Here is a 20,382-nt window from a genome sequence, read left to right as displayed (position 1 = left end):
TAAACGAGGTAGCAGAACATTTTAATACCCTCTACGTTCAAAAGAGTCCAGATTGATTTGTAACAGCAAACAAAACGAAAGTAATATGCCTGTGTAAAACACAGTGCTGGAGGAAATCAGCAGATCAGGCATCACTATCATCGTCCGTCCTGAAAAGGGTGCAAGCTTCCGGCGAAAATCAGTGGGAGCCTCACTTGTAGACGACGGTGGTAGCAGAATTAGCTCAGGACACTTCCAGTTTCCAGCCCCGCGACGTGGACACTTCTGCTAGGGGGGCTTCTTTACACTGATAGGAAGGACAAGAGAGGTGGGGACGGAACAAAGACTGGAAAGTGCAAGGTGGATACAAGTAAATGGACTTTGGTTGACAAATGGGTGGAATAAGTGAGAAAGGCTGCAGGTTAAAAGATGACCTAAGGGCATCCATATAAGGAGAGCAGAGGAGTGAAATGTAAAGCTGGAAGGAGGGATATGGGTGGAAAGAGATAGGGAAGGAGAAAGATGGGCATTAGAGAAAAGATGAGCTCAAGGATGGGAGATGAATATTTCAAGGAGGGGAAAGGAGTAATGTGGATGGGTGGGGGGGGGGGGGTGGGGTGTGGAAGAATTGGGTGTGCACAGGGGGAGGGGGGCAATGTATATCCTTTCTTGCATTTATACTATTTGGAAGACCAGGGAGACTGATAAGAGCTGATTTCGTAAAATTCCTAACATTCAAGTCATTTTGATATTTGTCTAGTCAAGTTAAAACATATTCATGATTGTTACTTATGTTATAAGTCATTTGCTAAATGCTTATCATTCATGCATAACTTTCGGCTCGAAGGGCTGAATGGCCTACTCCTGCACCTATTTTCTATGGTTCTATGTGTTCTTATTTATGCAAAATATCTGGCCTGGATTGGGAAATGGTTGATAAGGCAGATGCTTTGATATCTTTCTTGAACACTACCTTCTTTATCCTTATTCTGTCGGTACTTATAATGTAAATATCATTTGTGTATGTAGGACAAATCTTGCAATGCATGACCTAGCTTCAATTTTCAGCTAGTTACATTTCAATCCTAAGCTATTAAAGTCCCTGAACAAATTTTGATCAACCACTCTGGGCAACTGGTAGAAGTTTTACATTTACCAATAACACCAATTGCAGTGGAGGGCATAGGGAACGAGCTGTCAGAGGAGGTAGTTGAGGCACGTACTTCAACAGCTCGTAAAAGACACTTGAACAGGTACATGGGTAGGAAAGGTATGCAGGGTTAAGGGCCAAACATGGGCAAATGGGTCTAGCTTAGATGGAGCATCTTAGTTGGCATGAATGAGTTGGGCTGAAGGACCTCTTTCCATGCTGTATGACTGTATGAGTTTAAATAGGTTTTGGATAGGTTATATCTCCAGGTTGTTCCTTTTTACTAATGCAGTGAGTATATGACCACCTAAAAAATGGCAGCAAAATTAGCCTACTGTAAAATCTGGATCTGATGACCATAGCGAGGAGAAGACAAACTCTTGGCTGATCTTCCATGAAGGCAAAAATGGTCATATACATAGATACGCCAATAGAGCGAAACATCTTGTGTTCATAAGGTCATACGTGATGGGAGCAGAATGAGGCCATCTGGCCCATCAAGTCTACTCTGCCATTCAATCATGGCTGATCCATCTCTCCCCCCTACCCCCATTCTCCTGCCTTCTCCCCATAACCCCTGACACCCGTACTAATCAAGAATCTATCTATCTCTGCTCTGTGTTCTGCGCTGGAGTGTTGCCAACCAAAAATCGATACTCAGCAGAACAAGGAGATTTGAGGATAAATAGCCCCAGTCAAAGAGTTAGATTTGACAGTTTGTGTAAGAGGTGGAGACGTGTTGGGAGGGAATTCTAGAGGTTGGCACCTAATGGTCCTGAGGTCCAGATATCACCAGGTTAGAGCCTAAACAGTTAGAAGACATGCTTAACAACCGAGGAACCATTGAATTGCAGGTTGAGTAAATTGTCAACATTTGCATTTGAAAACAAGATTGAGAATTTTAAAAGTAAATAACTGTAGATGATGGAAATTATAAATATTTTTAAAAGGAAAACCCTGAACATGATCGGCATGTCAGGTGGCATCTGTGGGGAGAGGAACAAAATTAATGTTTCAAATTGATGATCTTTCATCAGAACAGATTGTTGATCATGATTTCAACTCCAGTTTCACCCTCTATGTATCGACTTACCAGCCAGTGGAGACATTTATTTTTATTTATCTACATCAGCAAACCCTTTGTTAACTTTTCAAAACATAAGTGTTTCATTTTTGTCCAAATTGTGCCATGTGAGCAGTTTCAAGGTTAAAATGTGAGGGTAGGTGATTTTCGATTGCACACAGGCAGCAGAATGTCCCTAGAAAATTTGGTCACAAAACGACAATCTGTAACAGAGATGTAAGTACGTGCAATCTTTTTATAACGAGGCTCTGAGACGACCTATTGGAGTTGGCTTTTTCATTTGACCCAATCCTACTGATAGGAAAGACCCTTTTGTATGGCTTGGCGTTATGTTTAGCTCTGTTTTTAGATTCAATTTACTTTGTACTGGAGCAGAAGAAAAGACCTGAAATGGAAGATTTCTCGTGGAGAAGGTCTACCCCTGATTATTACATAGCCTTGGGGAGAATGTGACCTTTGTCCTGATTTACGGGATCAGAATGCATATCTATCGCTTGACAATAGACAATAGACAATAGGTGCAGGAGTAGGCCATTCAGCCCTTCGAGCCAGCACCGCCATTCAATGCGATCATGGCTGATCACTCTCAATCAGTACCCCGTTCCTGCCTTCTCCCCATACCCCCTCACTCCGCTATCCTTAAGAGCTCTATCCAGCTCTCTCTTGAAAGCATCCAACGAACTGGCCTCCACTGCCTTCTGAGGCAGAGAATTCCACACCTTCACCACCCTCTGACTGAAAAAGTTCTTCCTCATCTCCGTTCTAAATGGCCTACCCCTTATTCTTAAACTGTGGCCCCTTGTTCTGGACTCCCCCAACATTGGGAACATGTTATCTGCCTCTAATGTGTCCAATCCCCTAATTATCTTATATGTTTCAATAAGATCCCCCCTCATCCTTCTAAATTCCAGTGTATACAAGCCCAATCGCTCCAGCCTTTCAACATACGACAGTCCCGCCATTCCGGGAATTAACCTAGTGAACCTACGCTGCACGCCCTCCATAGCAAGAATATCCTTCCTCAAATTTGGAGACCAAAACTGCACACAGTACTCCAGGTACGGTCTCACCAGGGCCCGGTACAACTGTAGAAGGACCTCTTTGCTCCTATACTCAACTCCTCTTGTTACGAAGGCCAACATTCCATTGGCTTTCTTCACTGCCTGCTGTACCTGCATGCTTCCTTTCATTGACTGATGCACTAGGACACCCAGATCTCGTTGTACTCCCCCTCCTCCTAACTTGACACCATTCAGATAATAATCTGCCTTTCTATTCTTACTTCCAAAGTGAATAACCTCACACTTATCTACATTAAACTGCATCTGCCATGTATCCGCCCACTCACACAACCTGTCCAAGTCACCCTGCAGCCTTATTGCATCTTCCTCACAATTCACACTACCCCCCAACTTAGTATCATCTGCAAATTTGCTAATGGTACTTTTAATCCCTTCGTCTAAGTCATTAATGTATATCGTAAATAGCTGGGGTCCCAGCACCGAACCTTGCGGTACCCCACTGGGACCCATTTATCCCCACTCTTTGTTTTCTGTCTGTCAATCAATTTTCTATCCATGTCAGCACCCTACCCCCAATACCATGTGCCCTAATTTTGCCCACTAATCTCCTATGTGGGACCTTGTCGAAGGCTTTCTGAAAGTCGAGGTACACCACATCCACTGACTCTCCCTTGTCAATTTTCCTAGTTACATCCTCAAAAAATTCCAGTAGATTTGTCAAGCATGATTTCCCCTTCGTAAATCCATGCTGACTCGGAGTGATCCCGTTACTGCTATCCAAATGCTCAGCAATTTCGTCTTTTATAATTGACTCCAGCATCTTCCCCACCACTGATGTCAGACTAACTGGTCTATAATTACCCGTTTTCTCTCTCCCTCCTTTCTTAAAAAGTGGGATAACATTTGCTATCCTCCAATCCACAGGAACTGATCCTGAATCTACAGAACATTGAAAAATGATCTCCAATGCTTCCACTATTTCTAGAGCCACCTCCTTAAGTACTCTGGGATGCAGACCATCAGGCCCTGGGGATTTATCAGCCTTCAGTCCCATCAGTCTACCCAAAACCATTTCCTGCCTAATGTGGATTTCCTTCAGTTCCTCCATCACCCTAGGTTCTCCGGCCCCTAGAACATTTGGGAGATTGTGTGTATCTTCCTCAGTGAAGACAGATCCAAAGTAACGGTTTAACTCGTCTGCCATTTCTTTGTTCCCCATAATAAATTCCCCTGCTTCTGTCTTCAAGGGACCCACATTTGCCTTGACTATTTTTTCCTCTTCACGTACCTAAAAAAACTTTTGCTATCCTCCTTTATATTATTGGCTAGTTTACCCTCGTACCTCATCTTTTCTCCCCGTATTGCCTTTTTAGTTAACTTTTGTTGCTCTTTAAAAGAGTCCCAATCCTCTGTCTTCCCACTCTTCTTTGCTATGTTATACTTCCTCTCCTTAATTTTTATGCTGTCCCTGACTTCCCTTGTCAGCCACAGGTGTCTCTTATTCCCCTTAGAGTCTTTCCACCTCTTTGGAATAAATTGATCCTGCAACCTCTGCATTAATCCCAGGAATACCTGCCATTGCTGTTCTACCGTCTTCCCTGCTAGGGCCTCCTTCCAATCAATTTTGGCCAGCTCCCGCCTCATGCCTCTGTAATCCCCTTTGCTATACTGTAATACCGACACTTCCGATTTTCCCTTCTGCCTTTCCATTTGCAGAGTAAAACTTATCATGTTGTGATCACTGCCTCCTAATGGCTCTTTTACCTCTAGTCCCCTTATCAGATCAGGATCATTACACAACACTAAATCCAGAATTGCCTTCTCCCTGGTAGGCTCCAGTACAAGCTGTTCTGTGTTTTTCCTGTTATATGTCTCATCATCAAAAACCACTCGACGTCAGGTATGAATGTCGTCCTGCTGGGTCTCTTCTGAGGGTCTTGCGATGGCTGAAGAGACTGATCCTGGAGACGCAGATTTTAACCTCCAGATAGATCATTGTGTGCGACATGGAGAGACTGGTGCACAGACAGCCACCATACTGTCCTTGGCAGAGACAGACCCAGATCCAAGAGCCATGAACTCAACAACTGTTGGGAGTCTCTCCCGACTGCAGCCTTCTTCCGCCCTGCCCTCTCAGCTGTGGTGGTGCTCCACCTGCTGGCTAGCAACTATCCTCTGCCTGTTCCACCATTGAGGCAAAAAGAGACACAACTACGGACTAACTCAACGCGTCAGGCTGCATCTCTGGAGAACATGGAGAGGTGACATTTCGGGTTGGGACCCTTCTTCAGTCTGAAGAAATGTTACTTATCCACATTCTCCAGAGATGCTGCATCACCCGCTGTTGCTCCAGCACTTTGTGTCCTTCTTTGTAAAGCGGTTTGTTTTTTTCTACATTCTTCTGTCATTGAGGTCTTTTTTTGGGTCATGCTCTGTCATGGGTGAGCCTGCCAGGATCATATCTCCAGCCAATTTAGCTTTCAGAATCTTAGACACACGCAAGCTTCGCCACCACAACAAGGTAACCACCCTTAGAGAAGACCATTGTACAATTATATCATACTGCTGCGGTCTCAATCATTATCTGAGGCCTGATCTCACCACCCTTCCCCACCCAAGCACTAGATGATTCATTACTGAAGGAATGGGCTGTTACTCTGAGACATTGGTGCTGCTACTTCTGGGCAGACGTCAAATTTAACTTGCAAAATGTTGGCACTAGCTTGGCGTTATGTTTAGCTCTGTTTTTAGATTCAATTTACTTTGTACTGGAGCAGAAGAAAAGACCTGAAATGGAAGATTTCTCGTGGAGATGGTCTACCCCTGATTATTACATAGCCTTTGGGAGAACGTGACCTTTGTCCTGATTTACGGGTTCAGAATGCATATCTATCACTTGTGTTTTTCCTGTTATATGTCTCATCCACTTTTTGCGGTCCTGTTGGCCGACATTCGCGTCTTTATCAATTTTAACCATTAAAAGCAACTGTCCTGCCTGCGATTAAATATTTTGTCAGCTCATTGTTATTTTTCATTTATTTCCTTCCTGAGTTTCTGTGTTCCTGCTTTGCTTCCCTCCTCTGTGTGTGTCTTTCTTCTCCAACATAGATCTTTTTTTCACCAGTTGCTCAATACTTTAACTCCCCCTCCCATTCCCACACTGACCTTTTAGTCCTGGGCCTCCTCCATTGTCAGAGCGAGGCCCAGCGCAAATTGGAGGAGCAGCACCTCACATTTCGCGTGGGGAGCTTACACACCAGCGGTATGAACATTGTCTTCTCTAACTTCAAGTAGTCCTTGCTTTCCCTCTCTCTCCATCCGCTCCCCCTTCCCTGTTCTCCGACCAGTCTTACTGTCTCCGACTCCATTTTATCTCTGTACCGCCCACTACCCTGACATCAGTCGGAAGAAGGGTCTTGACCCGAAACGTCACCCATTCCTGCTTTCCAGGGATGCTGCCTGTCCCGCTGTTTTACTCCAGCATTTTGTGTCTATTTTTTTTCACATTCACCCTGTGCCCTTTTCCATATTGGCCTACAACATAGACTGAGACCATTTTGCCCAATGAGTCTGCAGAACAGCGGGGCAGGAGAGCAAAGATCTGCCCGGTAGAAGTTGGATGTCGGGGCTTCGTGGTAACATCAACTGTAAGACTGATGAAGGACCTGGGGATCAGCGGACAAGCCCTACGACAGGTCATCAAGGAAACATCAGGGGTGCTAGAGCGGAGTAGCCAGTGGCTCTGGCTGAAGAGGAAAGACCCCATCTGGTCTCCCAAATAAGCCGGCTAGGCAGATGCAGAGGCGGGTGGTCCTGGGATGCCAGAACGCACCGCTGAGCCGACTAGAGACGTCGTGGGCCCAGTCAGCGAAACGTCGATGAAAGTAGGAGCCCACTTGATAACCCCAATGACGTGTCCGCCCAGCCTTTCCCAACATCGGTGGAGCGTAGGTGAATGCTTAAGCCTCCCATCACCACAGGGAGCAAGTTGAGAGTTGGCACTTTGGATTTTAACATCAAATCCTGTGTATTTGAAAACAAACTCTGCAGGCTCACAGAGCAATCACTAATTTTCACTGCAACAGTTTTGGGTCGGGTTTCTCTATTCTGCCCAGCCCCGCACTTTCTCCAGCAATCTCTGGCAACCTCGTAACTTTGGACTGTGAATGCCAGAAATAGGGATCAAAGTTCAAAAATGCTGGAATATAAGCCCTTGTTTCCACTAGAGATCTCTGCCAAACTTACAGCCTCCCACTAAACATTCCTTCTTTCTTCAGATACTTGAATGGATGAGAGGACTGGTAAAGGTTGCTCTGTCGGGCTTTTGGCACCCGAACAGTTAATTGAAACATATTTTCTGCTTGACACTGGTGACCCTTTGTGCCTGGAGCCCCTGTAATCATGGGATTTGAAGCTGTTTTAACCAAAGAGGAAAGAGAGGGAGATGACAGAATTCCTACAGTGAGATTTTGAACAGCATTTGGAAATCTGTACCTAAAATTTCAACGTCATGATTTATGGTGGAATTAGAATTCTTCGGGGAGAAAGAAACGTTTTAGCCACCGTAGCGAGATCTTTTTTGATCAGGTTAATGAGGTTTGGTCATTGTGACACACATCACTATGACACCAATTAAGCGCCACATATCCTGAGTTGGGGAGTCTGTGTTCTGTGTTGGGAATGGAATTTGTGCTGGTTCTGCAGAGAACAAGCAATTAAAAGTGTTCTTTCCCAAAGAGGAGAGTGGTGCTGGAATATGTCGAAGTTACACTTGGAATGTGATAAAGTGATAAAGTTCATTTGGCTGAAACTGCTGGAATAAAACCATGCGCTATAGTTTGCCCCAATGCAGTGACACAATCAGATGGATCAGCAAGGGTGATGGACTCCGGTAGAAATATTTTGACACTTGTAAGGTGCATTTTTGGATGGAATTTGGAGCACTGCCACCTGGACCATTGTTCTCCAAAGCACACACAGCATCCTGACTTGGAAATAAATCTCCTTGTCCTCACCCTCACGAGGTTAAAATCTTGGAACTCCATGCCTGGCACCATTGTCGGTACACCCACTCCTCAAGGTCGGCATTAGTTAACCACTAGCTGGGTATGGCAAATTAAACGCCCGTTCTGCCTGCAAAGCCCACACCCCGGGAATGAATTAAGGTATAAGAATGGATACAGCTCCAACAATGTTTGCACGTCTCTCTGTTTGTTGCAGCTTGTTTTGAGATGTGAGTCACAGGTATACTTTTTAGTCAGTTTGGAGACACCGCGCAGAAATAGGTCCTTCGGCCCACCGAACCCACACTGACCAGCGACCCCCGCACACTATCCTGAACACGAGGGACAATTTACAATTTTACCGAAGCCAATTAACCTGCAAACCTTTGGAGTGTGGGAGGAAACCAAACATTTCGGAGAAAACCCACGCAGGTCACGGGGAGAACGTGCAAACTCCGTACAGACAGCACCTGTAGTGGGGATCAAACCTGGGTCTCTGGCACTGCAAGCGCTATAAGGCAGCAACTCTACCGCTGCGCCACTGTAACGCCAACTCTCGGCACACTATTTAATTTCCCACACACACCAGCAAAGGAAACCACAACTGTTCCAGACTGGGTCGATCTTGAATTAATGATCTCGGGGTGAAAGGGCATCATAGAGCAAAATGTTATCATCAGTTTAAACATATATCATTTTCTGAGCTGTTTGAAATATTTGCAGAAAAGTCGGACTGTTTTTTTGAAAGTGAACTGTCAATGTTGAAATTTGAAAGTAAATCCAAATTTGTTATCGCTTTAATATTTCATAAATGCTTGGCAGCACTCTTCCACCTTGTAGGCCTTTTGGCCGTGACAGTCCACCATTTGTCACTCATAAATGTGCCGTCTGCTTGAATCAATGGAAAGGAAAAAAAAGTTGCATCACGCAAAGTGCTGGCGTGATTCAGTGGGTCAGGCAGCATCCCTTGAGAAATGGATAGGTGACGTATTGGGTCGGGGCCCTTCTTCAGACTTCTAAGTCCTTGTTTCTAAAAATGTAAGAATATTGGACTTTGAATTCACGTCGAGAATCTGTTGTGTAGTCCTCATTGTGCTGTGGACTACTTGTTAACTCCTGTGCAAGTTCCTTTTTATGTGTTACGTCTTTGCAAAGGTACTGTGAAACATCAACCAAAAAGGCTGCAGTTTAACTGAAAGACAGCAAACTAAGAGAGGCAGCATGTTGGCACAACGGCAGAGTTGCTGCTTTACCGCGCCAGAGACCCGGGTTCAATCCTGACTATGGGCGCTGTCTGTTTGGAGTTTGTGTGTTCTCTGACTTATTTGGCTCTCTGTTAAGGTTAGTTGACTTCGGGTGAAATTGTAAATTGCCCCCAGTGTGTTTTCTCCGGGTGCTCCGGTTTCCTCCCACACTCCAAAGACGTTCAGGTTTGTAGGTTAATTGTAAATTGACCCGAGTGTTCTGGATAGTGTGTGGGGATCGCTGGTCGGTGTGGACGCGGTGGGCTGAAGGGCCTGTTTTCACGTTGTATCCCTAAGAACTATAAATATAAACTAAAACTAAAACTATTTACATTTGGAAAGGAGCCAGCACATTATAACTCTCCTGTACACTGGATTGTGTTTTGAACGCAGAACTAGATTCAAAGAGAACATCATGTTCGGACTGACAGAGACACTATTTTAGTGAAGGAGCAGTAAGATAATGTGTAATGAACTCCTGCACCTGACTGTACTGTCATTTTATAGTTGGGGTGTAACTCATCTTTGAATCCATGATGCTTATCACAGTCGCAGTAGCTAATTTGGTCCATGCTAAACCTGTCGGTAGCTTATGATAGACACAAAAAGCTGGAGTAACTCAGTGGGTCAGGCAGCATCTCTGGAGAGAAGGAATGGGTTTATTCGCAAAATGCTGGAGTAACTCAGCAGGTCAGGCAGCATCTCGGGAGAGCAGGAATGGGTGACGTTTCGGGTCGAGACCCTTTTTCAGACTCTTCTTCAGCTTATGATCTGTTTTGTGGGTAAAGGGTAGACACAAAATGCTGGAGAAACTCAGTGGATCAGGCAGCATCCCTGGAGTAAAGGAATAGTGATGGTTCGGGTCGAGACTGTTCTGGACATTTCAGGTCGAACCAGCATCTGCAGTTCCTTCCTAGAGAATGGTCTCGACCCGAAACATCACTTATTCCTGTTTTCCAGAGATGCTGCCTGACCCGCTGAGTTACTCCAGCGTTTTGTGTTTATCTTCGGTGTAAACCTGCATCTGAAGTTCCTTCCAACACAAGATGGTAAAGGACCTGGTTGGGAAAAGCTGATGGACTTTCTTGATTCTAATTGAGCTCGCTCCATGTGAGAATGCAAGGAGCCAAAGTGATGCAGCCTGGCCCACTGAGCTTCCCTGGCCCATTTTTCATTGTGTGACTTATTATTTGTGCTCATTTGTTTGCTGGCATTGCATGTGTTGAGATATTAGTGAGGCAAATTATGATAATCAGGAACGAAAGTGAAGAATTAAGTGTCTGACTGCTAATAAGCAGCATTAGGCAAAACATTTGCAAGATGCAGTGTATGTGCACTGTTGGGTTCAGATATAGAGTCATAGAGTGATACTGTGTGGAAACAGGCTCTTCGGCCCAACCTGCCCACACCGGCCCAGCTACACTAGTCCCACTTGCCTGCACTTGGTCCATATCCCTCCAAACCTGTCCTATCCATGTACCTGTCTAATTGTTTCTTAAACGATGGGATAGTCCCAGCCTCAACTACCTCCTCTGGCAGTTTGTTCCATACACCCACCGCCCATTGTGCGAAAAAGTTACCCCTCGGATTCCTGTTAAATCTTTTCCCCTTCACTTTGAACCTATGCCCTCTGGTCTTCGATTCCCCTACTCTGATCAAGAGACACTGTGCATCTACCCGATCTATTCCTCTCATGATTTTGTACACCTCTAGAAGATCACCCCTCATCCTCCTGCGCTCCATGGAGTAGAGACCCAAGCTCTCCCTATAGAGTAGAGACCCAAGCTCTCCCTATAGCTCACACCCTCTGGTCCTGGCAAAATCCTCACAAATCTTTTCTGAACCCTTTCAAGCTTGACAGTATCTTTCCCAATAACATGGCGCCCAGAACTGAACACAATATTCTAAATGCGGTCTCCCCAACGTCTTATACAACTGCAACATGTATCTTTGCTTTACGAAGCAAATATATCTTTGCTTTGGTCAATTTTTCAAATACAAAATTAGTTGTTTTATTAGTTGCAGGAAAGGTTATCAAAGGAACCCTCAATGCCACGGGATTCTGGAACTTCCATCCTATTCATACGTGGCACTCAGAGGTCAGATTGCCTTGAATCTGCCAAAACCTGATCTGTATTTCTAAATTGTTTATACTGTGTGTTCTCAATTGGGCTTTTGTGAGCCAGAGTCACCACAGGAGCAGGTCTCAAAGCAGTGCTGATGCAGGGGCTTACAGCCAAATGCCAGCATTAGCTGACAGCAAACCTGCCACAGTTTAAGAATAAGGGGTAGGCCATTTAGAACTGAGATGAGGAAAAACCTTTTCAGTCAGAGAGTTGTGAATCTGTGGAATTCTCTGCCTCAGAAGGCAGTGGAGGCCAATTCTCTGAATGCATTCAAGAGAGAGCTAGATAGAGCTCTTAAGGATAGCGAAGTCAGGGGGTATGGGGAGAAGGCAGGAACGGGGTACTGATTGAGAATGATCAGCCATGATCACATTGAATGGCGGTGCTGGCTCGAAGGGCCGAATGGCCTCCTCCTGCACCTATTGTCTATTGTCTATTGTCTGCAACTGAATTATTTCCCAGCTTCAATACCTCTCCTCGTGATTGCAACAGCAGCTAACATTTTTGTGGTATCTGCCATGTTTTAGTTTTTAGTTTAGAGATACAGCATGGAAACTGGCCCTTCGGCCAACCGAGCCCGCACCGATCAGCGATCCCTGCACATTAACACTATCCTACATTAGGGACAATTTTTACATTTATACCAAGTTAATTAACCTACAAACCTGTACATCTTTGGAGTGTGGGAGGAAACTGAAGTTCTCGGAGAAAACCCACGCAGGTCACGGGGAGAAAGTACAAACTCCGTACAGACACGCACCTGTAGCCAGGAGCGAACCCGAACTTCGGCCACTATAAGCGCTGTCAGGCAGCATTGTTCAACTTCTATCAAGGAGAAGTTATACTTCACCCTTGTTAGACCATATTTGGACTACGCAGTTGCAGCATGGGATCCATACACAAATTTTAAAAAATCTTCCATCGAACGTGTCCAAAGACAGGCAGCTCGTTTTGTTACAAATACCTATGGGAGAGAAGCGAGTGTTACCGAACTTCTAAATTCATTGGGGTGGAACACTCTCCAAGACAGACGTAAAGCCCACCGTTTGACCTGTTTTTACAAAATGTTAAATGGTCAGCTCGACATAGATGACCACATCTACACCAAACCCAAACCTATCAGGAGTAGACGAGGGCATTTGATTCAATTTGAGACACCAGCTGCCAAGACTGATGTGTACAGCAATTCATTCTTCCCTCGCATAATTAAAGCGTGGAATAGTCTTCTTCCTACTATAGTTATTCAACCAGATGCAACTAAATTTAAGGCAGCTCTTCTCCAAGAAGCCCTTCTTGCTTAAGTCCATATTCTTCCATCTCCAGTTTAAATTCCATTTGGAATATTTTGGAGGACCAAGAACCAAGAAAATTACCGCTGCACCACCGTGCCATGCAGATGGATGATGCCACAGCCATTTGAGCAATAAAATACACTTTAAGAGGAACAGGAACTACATTTACGTAACTTCTGCCTGCAAGCTTAATTGAAATGAAATATCCCTGGAGATTCAGCATCCTCTGGGGCTGGACTGGGAGCTACGATCATAATTATGTAACTTGATTTGAAAAATTTGATTACAGTAATATGTCTTCATGTACTTTTGTGCATTTTGGCGCAGAGGTGCAGCGGTAGAGTTGCTGCCCTACAGCGCCAGAGACCCAGGTTCGATCCTGACTATGGGTGCTGTCTGTACGAAGTTTGGACGTTCTCCCCATGACCGCAAGGGTTTTCTCTGGGTTCTCCGGTTTCCTCCCACGCTCCAAGAACGTGCAGGTTTGTAGGTTAATTGGCTTCGGTAAAATTGTAAATTGTCCCCAGTGTGTAGGATAGTGCCAGTGGATGGGGATCGCTGGTCGGCGCAGACTCGGTGGGCCAAAGGGCCTGTTTTCACGCTTTGTCTCTGAAGTAAAGTCTAAAGTTCACCTCCAGTGGGATCTCCGCATGGTGCTATCTCTGTCAAATCCACAAAAATAGGCTGAGCATAAATGTAAGTGCAAAATGATTCACAAGATGAATCTCTTTGTTAATGTATCCACTGAAATGTTGGTCATGAAAAAAACAAAAAAAAAACAGACCCATTTAACCAATAATTGAGTGCAGAAGTGGAAATATTGGATATTTTGTTTATCAGCATCTTGGTTTAATTGTTGTAAGTTTTTTTTTCTTATCGGATGAGTAAATAAAGTTGCTACTTGATTATTTTAAACATTGTTTATAAATGTTTCCAGAAGTTGGATGGAAGTGATGTTGTTTGCCTGGGATATTCATTGGTGCTAATCTTAAATTGTTTTTAGATTTGTGGAGAGGGTGTATCGCACTCTCAGCGCGGCAGTTGTATTTTTTATCATTTCACTTCAGGGAAAATACCAATGATTTAAAGATGGTAAACATCAACCAGCCATGGTCCCAGTGGAGTGTGTCCAAGAATGAGTCTGCTTAAACTCAAGGTCAGGGAATGCAATAGTCTAGCTGATTGCAGCCCATTGCAGGACATGTCTGCTTCCACCTGCAGTTTGCCAAGAACACACAAGAACGTTGCAGCAGGAGTGAGCCATCTGGTCCCCCCCAGCCTGTCTCACCATTCAATGTTAATACCAGGTTAATTCCCGGGATGGCGGGACTGACATATGATGAAAGAATGGATCGACTGGGCTTATATTCACTGGAATTTAGAAGGACGAGACGGGATCTTATAGAAACATATTAAAATTCTTCAGGGATTGGACAGGCTAGGTGCAGGAAAAATGTTCCCGATGTTGGGGGAGTCCGGAACCAAGGGTCACAGTTTACGAATAAGGGGTAGGCCATTTAAGACTGAGATGAGGAAAAACTTTTTCACCCAGAGAGTTGTGAATCTATGGAATTTTCTGCCACAGAAGGCAGTGGAGGCCAATTCTCTGGATGTATTCAAGAGAGAGTTAGATATAGCTCTAAGGGCTAATGGAATCAAGAGATATCGGGGAAAAAGCAGGAACAGGATACTTATTCTGGATGGTCAACTGGCTCGAAGGACCGAATGGCCTACTCCTGCACCTACTTTCTATGTTTCTAATGTCATTGTGGCTGAGCTGTCCCAGGCCACAACTCTCCTTCTGTGTACTTCCCCAAAGCCATTAATTTCCTGATCTTTCAAAATATTTATCTACCTCTCCTTTACTGTTCAAGCCTGTGTAACCCTTTGTGGCAGAGAATTCCTGAGATTCGCTGCATTCACTACAGTCTGGCCACCAACTCATTAAATCTGAGTCAATTTAGAGTTGTAGGCTTCCACTGTGGAAGATCTATAGTTTTTTCCAGAGGGTCTTGGGAATCTGAATTGTCCCTGGAGTAACCTCAGGGCTGATTTTTCTTTGTTTGTATTATCTGATAGAAAATATTAAATAAGCTTTGGACGCTTCACTTCTTAAAGAGATAAGCATTGTTGATTATTTTAAAGTCGGGCTCTCCCTTTCACCTTTCATATTTCATCGCAGGGAAAATTTTAAATCAGCAAAAGGTCATTCCCTGTTTTGAAGCTCAGTCAGTGCAGTGATTTATGGAACTGTGTTAGTAGTGTGAGTGATTAGGAATGCCTGGTCAGGGGCCCATTGTATTCTCCATCTTGAAGATACAAGTTGGAAATGCCAAGGAAATTCTTATGTGTAACTTGCTATCACCCGGCCCACAGCCAACAATGGACCATTGTGGGTTCCACCTATCCTTGTTCATCGTTACTTTTTGCATGTCTTTGCATATTCATTTGTTCTATATCTCTCCATGTCACCGTCTATATCTCTCGTTTCCCTTTCCCCTGACTCTGACTGAAGAAGGGCCTCGACCCGAAATGTCACCTATTCCTTTTCTCTCGAGATGCTGCCTGATCACAGGCACTGAGTTACTCCAGCTTCTTGTGTCTATCAGTCTGACTGATTCAGTTTCTTTGCGGATTTGTTATTTTCCACTTGTATTATGAGTCCTGATCCCACTTGGTTAAGCTTTCTGATTGAAGGACATTCACATCATGGTTAGTCAGTCACATGGAAATCTCAGTGGGAGCCCAGCAGTAAAATGAACACTCCCTGCAGATTTCTTTTATCAACCATTTTCAGATATGATTCTGATTTATTGGAAGAAACGTTTGCTGAATAATTATTTTCCTTCTGCGTAGACTTGTCAAACTCCTAAGAAAGGGGCAGCACGGTGGCACAGAGGTAAAGTTGCTGCCTTACAGCACCAGAAACCTGGGTTCGATCCTGACTAAGGTGCTGTCTGTACGGAGTTTGTACGTTCTCCCCATGACCGGGTGGTATTCCCCAGGTGCTCTGGTTTCCTCTCACACTCTAAAGACGTACGGGTTTGTAGGTTAATTGGCTTCGGTAAAGATGGTTCATTGTCCATCGTGTATGGGACAATGCAGGTGTATAGGGATCGCTGGTCGGCATGAACTCGGTGGGCCGAAGGGCCTGTTTCTACGCAGTCTCTCTAAACTCAACTGAACTAAATGATCTAAATAGTTTAGAATTTCTCAAAGCAACTGCACTTTATCAAGTCATCCCTAGATTTGGAGATGTACATTGTTGCAGCTGAGTCATATTACTTTCAAAATTACAGAATTATATTTATCAGAAGACAACGTATACAGTTGGGTTTAAATCCCTAATCCAACTCCTATTGCTGCTTGGGGAGGAGGGGTTGGGGTGTGGATGGTATTGTCAGGAAGATGTCTTAACAGAGACATCTACGGAAGTTCAATGTGAATTAAATTTGGAAACTTCGATTGATTTTTGCAAAGAGCTTGCAATTCATTCTAAGGTAAAAAGCGCAGCAGGATTTTCCTATTTTTAGACTCTTCATGCTGAATTGGAAGATTTCAGTCACACAGCCTCATGCAATCTTCTTAAGCCTTTGAGCCATTGTGTTTTTGAATTTCATTCTCAGGTGATTACATTTTTGAGAGCATTCTCAATGGTGATGATCTTGTTGATGCAGGCACTGAATCTGCAATATTAATATCAGTAAAGCTGCAGTATGCAAACCTATCAGAAACAGATGGTGTGTGTGTAGCAGCAGAATGAATAATGTGCCACTATAATCCTCCTGTTAAAAATATGGTCAGCATTTTTGAAGGAGTTTCCGGATGTGCTTCCAACAGCTTTCACATCCGGGAAATGGATGTGAGCCATTTTTTTATAAGTATGTAAAATAGGTCAGATCTGATAGAGGCCTCATAAGATATTCTGCGGTATATATTGAAGGACTGAATGGCTGACGTTTCCAATCTGTTTTCTTGAGACCGGAGTTGGAATTCTGGATTAGTACTTCACACACCTTGTGACAGCTAGCAGAGTATTCAAGCCAAGACCATCTTTCTGGGACAAACAGGAATTAATCCTGTGATCAACCTGGCCTATAGGTCACAACATCTCATCATTAAATTTACTAAACTATTTGGGGTACAGGTCAATAAAAATCGGGCGGCACGGTAGCGCAGCGGTAGAGTTGCTGCTTTACAGCGAATGCAGCGCCGGAGACTCAGGTTCGATCCTGACTACGGGTGCTGTACTGTAAGGAGTTTGTACGTTCTCCCCGTGACCTGCGTGGGTTTTCTCCGAGATCTTCGGTTTCCTCCCACACTCCAAAGACGTACAGGTATGTAGGTTAATTGGCTGGGTAAATGTAAAAAATTGTCCCTAGTGGGTGTAGGATAGTGTTAATGTACGGGGATCACTGGGCGGCACGGACTTGGAGGGCCAAAAAGGCCTGTTTCCGGCTGTATATATATGATATGATATGATAATATGTTACAAGCAATTTAAGTTCTGAATCTCAAACTAACTTTTGACAGTGGAGAGAAAAGCTTACTGACACTTTGTTTGCATATCACAAGGTTATGAAAAGCAATCACTTTTGTTCCTTCAGGGATGCACATAATGCATTTTTTAACTATTGTCCCCATGCCCACTGCATGTGGTAATCTCCAAGTTCTCCCTGTGACCACATAGGCTTTCTCTGGGTGCTCCAGTTTCCTCCTGTATTACAAAGAGGTACAGGTTTATAGGCTAATTGGCTTCTGTAAATTGTCACTAGTGTAGGGGATGGAGCTAGTGTACGGGTGTTTGTTGGTCGGTGCGGACTCGGTGGGCCGAAGGGCCTGTTTCCATGCTGTAATTCTAAACTAAACTAAACTAGTGTAGGGAGGAACTGCAGATGCTGGTTTAAACCGAAGACAGACACAAAAGGCTGGAGTAACTCAGTGGGTCAGGCAGCATCTCTGGAAAAAAGGAATAGGTGACGTTTCGTGTCGAGACCCTTCTTCAGATTAAGAGTCAGGGGAAAGGGAAACGAAAGATATGGATGGTACTTAGGAGAAATGACAATAAACAATAGGTGCAGGAGTAGGCCATTCGGCCCTTTGAGTCAGCTCCACCATTCAATGTGATCATGGCTGATCATTCTCAATCAGTACCCCGTTCCTGCCTTCTCCCCATACCCCCTGACTCCGCTATCCTTAAGAGCTCTATCAAGCTCTCTCTTGAATGCATTCAGAGAATTGGCCTCCACTGCCTTCTGAGGGAGAGGATTCCACAGATTTACAACTCTCTGACTGAAAAGGTTTTTCCTCATCTCCGTTCTAAATGAATGGAAGATATGCAAAAAGCATTGATAATCAAGAAAACGTGGGGCACACAATAGGCCAGTGTTGGCTGTGGGAAAGGTGATAACGAGTTACACAGACAGAGGAACTCAACAGGACGACAGTAAACTAGTACGACGACTAGGGTGGGAGAGAGGGGATGCATGGGTTACTTGAAGTTGGAGAAATCAATATTCATACCGCTGGGTTGTAAGCTAGTACCTGCTTTGAAGGATGCACAGCTACTTGGAAGAAGGCCAAGAGCTCCATGCATATTAACTACATGTAAGAATAGGAGCAGCAACCCTTTGTGAAATTTGCTTTATACTGATCAAAGCGATGTGGCAGTCAGTACCCTACAGCAGAACAAGAACGTTACATGGTGCTCCATCCAAAAGTCGGATAGTGCAGATTCTGGAAATCTAAAATAAAAACTGAAATACACAGAATTAGCAGAAAGGCAAAAATATAAGATAATGTCTCATCACCCATCAAATGTTGTAATCTGCAGCAAAAAACAAACTGCTTGGTGAACTCAGCAGGTCAGGATTTGTTAATAAATTAATTTTGCTTCTCTTTCCACAGATGCTGTCTGACCTGTTGGGTTTCCAGCATTGTCAGCTTTTATTTCAGATGTAATTGCATGTTTATTTCATGTAATTTACCCAGGAGACTTAACGACACTTGCTATTCCGCAGTCCCTTCCGTCATTCAATCAATGGTGTGAAATATTAATAGTGGAAAGAAATAAGAATTGTGGCTCTGTGGTTTATAGTGCTGAATATTAAGGAATGTAATTCAAAAGCAATCTTACTGAATAGATAGGTCGTGCACATGTGGTGATGTTGCACAATTAAACATTATTGTTTTGTGAGAATGGAACATTCTGTGAATGTGTAGATATTCATTATTGCAGCTTTCCTTGTTTTAAACATGTTATCAGTCCACCTTCTAGACAGAAAATACAAATGGTTTCCCTGATGGTCTACTAAACTATATGGTTGTCATGCAAGTTGTAAAATGGGTTCATTGTCACCAGTCCAATCCAATTGATTACTTTACTAAATCGGATTAAGTTTCATTCACTTACCGCTCATCCTCTTGCTGACCAAAGTGGTTCCTGATTACTCAAGACCTTAATTTTAACATTTTCTCCATTGCTTTCACATTCCTCAGTGGTCTTGCAGATCCATAGCCTTCTCCAGCCTTGAACCCCTTCAAAGTGACCCCACTCCTCTAATTCTGCCCTCTTGTTCATCTTGACATTGACCACTGGTGCGTATGTGGACACCCTGAATTCTACATTTCCCTCACCAGAACTCTACATGGTTACTTCTCCTTCTTGAATATCTAGCCTTTGACCAGGTTCTTGGTCTTTACACTGTTATTTCGTTTTATTGCACAGTATTGAATTTTATTTTTGTAATGCTCCGATTTCTCCAGTCCACCTACTGCAAGGCCCTTTACTGCAAGGGAAACCAAATAACAATACAACCAGCATGACTTTAAAACATAGGAGGAAACAGGAGGATCTGGGGTAAACTCCTATGGTCAGAGGAAGAACGCACAAACTCGACAAAGATAGCATTCGAGGTCAGGATAGAACCTGGGCCACTGGAACTATGGAGTGGTAATACCATCTGCTACACCAACAATGAAAGTTATTGTGGATTAAATCCATCCCACAACAGTAAAATGGTTCTGTTTTTAAATTTCTTATTCAATATTCGTTTTGTTCCTAGGTACTTGAAGCTCGGCACAAAACACCCAGAATCCAACACAGCCGGGAATGATATCTTTGCAAAATTCTCAGCGTACATCAAAAACTCCAAGCCAGAAGCTAATGAAGGTAAACTGTTTGTTAGAATATCAATAGTAATCCTTCAAGTACTGCGCCCAATTCAGGATATAATACATCATGTAATAAAAAGGAACTGCAGATGCTGGTTTATACCAAAGTTAGAAACATAATGCTAGAATATCTCAGCGGGTCAAGCAGCATCTCTGGAGAAAATGGATAGGTGACATTTTGGGTTGGGACCCTTCTTCAGTCTGAAAAAGGGTCCCGACCCGAAACATCACCTATCCATTTTCTCCAGAGATGCTGCCTGACCCGTTGGGTTATTTCAGCATTTTGTGTTTATCTTCAGAATATAATAT

At 43.8% G+C, this 20,382-nt stretch overlaps 1 protein-coding gene across 1 annotated transcript in view; it reads left to right on the top strand.

Annotated features, from left to right (window-relative positions):
- The window catches only part of LOC144606705 (chloride intracellular channel protein 4), a 110,461-nt gene that overhangs the window by 76,088 nt on the left and 13,991 nt on the right, over nt 1-20,382 (top strand). The window contains exon 4 of the mRNA XM_078423013.1: nt 19,965-20,071. Coding sequence (XP_078279139.1) covers nt 19,965-20,071 — 107 coding nt within the window. The remainder of the gene's footprint in view (nt 1-19,964; nt 20,072-20,382) is intronic.

Source organism: Rhinoraja longicauda, chromosome 27 (assembly GCF_053455715.1).
Source record: "Rhinoraja longicauda isolate Sanriku21f chromosome 27, sRhiLon1.1, whole genome shotgun sequence".
NCBI classification, from domain to species: domain Eukaryota; kingdom Metazoa; phylum Chordata; class Chondrichthyes; order Rajiformes; family Arhynchobatidae; genus Rhinoraja; species Rhinoraja longicauda.
This window is presented reverse-complemented; position numbering and strand designations above follow the sequence as displayed.